The 5161-nt window shown below is 36.3% G+C and overlaps 1 protein-coding gene across 1 annotated transcript; it reads right to left on the reverse strand.

Annotated features, from left to right (window-relative positions):
• Positions 1–688: 688 nt before the first annotated feature.
• On the reverse strand, positions 689–1715 carry LOC106093406 (large ribosomal subunit protein eL30). Its single transcript, XM_013260462.2, has 4 exons — positions 1688–1715; positions 1536–1600; positions 1327–1472; positions 689–914 (listed from the first exon to the last, which is right to left on the reverse strand). The coding sequence occupies exons 2-4, from the start codon at positions 1554–1556 to the stop codon at positions 746–748; spliced, it is 336 nt and encodes a 111-aa protein (XP_013115916.1). The 5' UTR covers positions 1557–1600; positions 1688–1715; the 3' UTR covers positions 689–745.
• Between the last annotated feature and the right edge of the window lie 3446 nt (positions 1716–5161).

A 5161-nucleotide genomic window follows, 5' to 3' on the forward strand; every position in this document is an offset into this window, starting at 1 on the left:
CTGAACCTCACGCTCTAGATCGTGTAGATCTACCTTAAGGCTTCTGGGCGATGGGTATCTATCCACAAGATGATGATTTGGATGATTGCTGCGATAACAGCCCAAAAGGTATTGCTTAGACAGCTCCTGATGTAGGTGGTCCACGTGAGAACTGAGGAGACAGCCCGTCGCAGTTCGGAGGGCGGCATTCTGACAGATCTGAATATTATTCCACTGCGTGTCACAAAGTTGACGTGACCACACTGGCGCTGCATAACTTACCACAGACCGGCCAATTGCTTTGTACGTGGTCAACAAGGTTTCTTTGTCAGCACCCCAAGTGCTGCCAGCGAGTGACTTGAGGACCTTGTTTCTACTTTTGAACCCCCCTATTTGGGGGTTGTTATGGTGGTGCGACGCCCCCAAACAGTTGGTCCCGAATGTTGATATCAGATTCATGGTCTACTCCCTACGACTGTACATAGACCGAAAACAAATGTATCTCAATGACAACAGAGCAATCGAATAGGATCTCCAATTCGAATGAAAAATTTCGAATTGAAAGCCGTGATTAGGTCCCTGCTCAGGAAAGCACTGAACACTGTTAATGTAAGCCGTGATAGTTTAAACTAAATACATATTTTTTCCCTCTTGATAGTTCCAAAGAAATTTAAATTTTCAATTACTAGCATAAAATTAAAACAAGTGATTACAAAAAATCATATTTGTAGGATTTATTTATTACTTATAAGTTGTTCTCTACAAATTAGTTTTCGCCGACAGTACGGATGATGTCAGAATCTCCAGGATCGGTGATAGACATGGTGCAGACTCGGAAATATCTACCGCATGCAGTACCCAAATCGATGTTGGTACCGCTGTAATGTTGAACTTCAGTTTTGGCCAACATAGCATAATATTCAATTTCAGATTTCCTGTGAGGAATGAAAAAAAAAAGATATTGGATTAGCATTTTAAGTGAAGCACATATTTTGTTGAAATAAATTGGTCTCAGAAAGAGTCTCTAGTATAAAATGTCTCAACATAACATTTTCTGCAAATACATTCATCATTGGTTAAAAAATCAATTTAGCTTATTTAATAACTCACTGTTTAGATAAATGGCGCAACAGGAACCCAATGAAGTCTTGTTTTACACTGGCCTAGAATTGATGCCATGTGGATTCGTACATTTTATTTGTCCCATATGCAAATTTAATCCGTTTACCACGATTTAAGGAAACATACTTCTCAGTCTCGCAAGACTCCATATGGTTCCCGCAACACAATTGATCTTCCAAGTGATTTTGACATTCCACCTTATGCAACTTTCAATGAAATTCTCACCTCAAGGCAGGGGTATTCGTGGCAATCAAAACCAATTTAGCTTTGCCTTGACGCAAAGTTTTCAATGTTTGTTTATATCCTAAGCAAAATTTGCCAGATTTCATAACTAAAGCCAATTTGGAGTTGATGGAATCCAAGGCCTTTTTCTGCAATTTGATATAAAAAAAAGGTTAGTCTAGCCAGAAAAACACGTGTTACACACTTTTTACCTGTTTCTTAACGGCAACCATGATGTCTAAATTTGTGTGCAATTGATTTTCAATCAACGACAGTGCTGAAATAAACAATATTTTAATATTTCTTTTTGGTTCTTTAGCATGTTACAATTCGAATTAATTTCATCTATATTAAAAACACCCACCTCCGACGACGGATACTACAAAAAGAAAGAATCTACAACAGGAAGTCGAGTAATCGACTTTTTGTGTAAAAACGTCGAAGTTGACTAATAGTGAATTAAAAGTCGAAAGACTTTAATAGAGAATTTACATGACACATCAAGCGCTTATTCATAGAGTGTACATGTTGATTACAACAGCTGTGTTTTATTTTAGTACTTTATTGTGCATTGCAATGAAATTCATATGGAAATGATATATTCCACGACTACGAAGTTCTGGCAAAATTACCAGTGCAGGCTTAAGGCTGGTACTATATTCGTTTTTCACAAGTGAAAACATGCGTTCTTCACGATTACTTTTTTGAAACACTACAAAAAACTCAATGAAAACATAAAACCTCGTTTACACTGCTCAGTAAATCAATATTTAAGGCTCTCGTCAGCTGATTTTATAAAGGGAAAACAGATGATCGAGCCATGTAATCCGGATTTAAAAAACAGTGTAAACGGGGTTTAATACTTTTATGAAATTTTTTTCATAAACAATGAGAGAATGTCCTACTGAATGAATGAATTTATAGTGCATGATGGAGAACATAGACGTCGTATGAACCACGAGCTGTATGGCGACGATAGCATAATTACACGCAAGATATATTAATTTACAGGTAGTGGCAGTTGCCCAACAACAAAATATTGAGTCCACTATCTGCCGAAATCGGAGATTAGTACAACTGCAATTTTGTGTATGTCACTAGTTCGCGCCATTTTTCGTTGTTTGATAGTGCGAAAAAATTGCACTCAGCTTTTTACAGTACACTACCGGGTAATTATGTCATGGTTACACGTATCAAAATACAACGGCTGCGTTGGCTAGGTCATGGTGTCAGAATGGATGAAGACGTCTTTTGAAGGCAAACACGGTGGTACACGCAAACCGTGAAGACCAAAAGCCCGATGGAAAGATCAAGTGGTGGGTAGATCAAGTGGTGGGTAGATCAAGTGGTGGGTAGATCAAGTGGTGAGTAGAATGGTTTTAGAATGAGCGCAGAAGATCGAGGCGCTTGGAAAGCTATTCCACGTTTGGCTAGTGGAACAAATGTTCTGTCATAGCCAATTAAAGTAAGAATACGGTTTATGGTGCAAATGCCTATTAGCAGGATTCACTGAATAAGGTAAAGACAAGGGATCAGCCGGCATACATTTTTTTTTTAATTTTTTTTCCATTTTTCCATGTTTGTGTGTGTTTTGGTCCTTAACTAGAATACATACACACAACAAAAACTCGTTGACAGATAAGGCACTTTGCGAGAAAAAATTTTATTCAGCTGTTTACGGTACACTACCTGGTAATTATGTCTACTGAGTTCTATGAGCACTAATCACTGATTTTGACAGATAGTACACTCAATATTTTGTTGTTGGGCGACTGCTACTACATGTAAATGAAAATATTTGGGTTACTACAAGATTCACTAATTAGGTCAGGATTCACGGAATAAGGTTAAGCTAAGCGATCAGCCGACATAAATTTTTCTCAACTTGTTCACTTATGACATTCAATCTTCGTTACGTTTTCTTCTATATGATGACATTTTCAATCGGCGGATTTGACATCCTTAGTGATGTTCATGGGGCCTATTTACTTCATGTTTTCGCAAGTGACCTTACCTATTCAGGATGCACTTATAATGTGAAGTCATACGAATAGTTGAGTACAATTTTTTATATATGTTTTGATTTTGCAGTAAATCCAAATGTCAAAGGCTTGATGACTGCACTGGGATTTTTTTTCTAAAATCTGAAAAGAATTTCTTTTTTATCCGATAATCTACACATAAGCAACAAAACAGTGTTTTAATGATGAAAATATTAATATAAAACACATTTGAAGAAGATAATTTGTAAAACAATGTTTATTTTTAAAACCCGGTTTACACTGCTCATTAAATCCGAATTTAAGGCCCTCGTCCGCTGATTTTATAAAGGGAAAATAGGTGATCGAGCCATTAAATCCGGATTAAAAGAGCGATGTAAACAGGGTTTAAAACCACTTTCACATTTCAGTTTACGCCATTTGTCACTTAGGGTTGGTCGTTGTTTTTGCTTCCATAACAATACACGTTTCTTTATCTGCACTTATTGTTTTCTCTATATTATATATTTTTTCTCGCATAAATAAAGAAAACGAACCACTGAAACCAATATAACAAACAAAAATGATGCCGGCAATAGTTTTAAGTGTTGCCACTATAGTAGTTTTTTGCCAATTTCCTCGCTATAAGCAGAGTACTACTTTTCCGCCTATTTTTAGCCATCGTTGCTCCAAAAGAAGAACATTACTTTTGTGCCTCGAGATAGCTTTACAATATTGGTTACTTCATCACACACCGGAAAAGTAAGGACCAATGGATGATTTTATTTACTTTTTTTTAACCCAACACAATGTTATATAAATAAAGAAAATTGTAACATACATAGTTGCACAAGTGTATATACAAATCGGTAGTAGATCAGGAAAAATAAAAAACGCCCATATCAAAATCCCAAAATCGTATCCCGAAAAATATTCGATTTTGAGCGACTCTCGTTTGTTCTTCGTGGCTGACGTCCACAAACAGGCTATACAGCACGCCAACAAGATATATTCATATACGGGCAGTGGCAGTTGCCCAACAACAAAATATTGTCAAAATCAGTGATTAGTGCAACTCTGATTTTGTGTATGTTGCTAGTTCGCGCCATTTTTCGTTGTTTATGCGTGTTATGATTCTTCACTATTTTACACACACACAACCAAAACTCGTTGACAGATAATGCACTTCGCGAGAGAAAATTATACTCAGCTGTTAACGGTACACTACCTGGTTTTTATGTCATGCACGCCAGGATGCACTTATAATGTGAAGTCATGCAAACAGCTGAGTGCAATTTTTTTATATTTGTTTTGGGTTTGCAGTAAATCTATATGTCAAAGGCTTAAAACACAGCTGCTATTCTTTTCTAAATCCTAAAAAAAATTCTATTTGATACGATAATCCAAACATAGACAACAAAACAGTGTAATAACGATGAACTTTTATTATACAAAACGAAGATAATTTGTAAAACAAACTTATTTCTAAAACCACTTTGACATTTCAATTTACGGCATTCAAGGTATTTTCGTTGGGGGCAGATTTTTTTGTTGTGCTAATGACGCTACCTCTTAATTGTACCATGATAGCACGCAAGTATTTATGGAAAATTTTTGGTGCAGGGCCAGAGTATTGAATGTATTCAAATACTTAAGTATAATTATTGAACGATAGATCGATGAGTTATCACGCAGGTGGCAAAGCTATTGCTGAAAATGAGACAAGGAGAGTAATATGTACCATTCGAAGAAATGTTCTGCCTGTTTTTAATAGTTATACCTTCTACCCCTTTTCTCAGTGGCGAACGAGATAGTTATAGTTATAAATAATTGCTTTCTCCTTTGTTCTTATATTAAAT

The sequence above is a fragment of the Stomoxys calcitrans genome, chromosome 2 (genome assembly GCF_963082655.1).
Source record: "Stomoxys calcitrans chromosome 2, idStoCalc2.1, whole genome shotgun sequence".
In the NCBI taxonomy this organism is placed as follows: Eukaryota; Metazoa; Arthropoda; class Insecta; order Diptera; family Muscidae; genus Stomoxys; species Stomoxys calcitrans.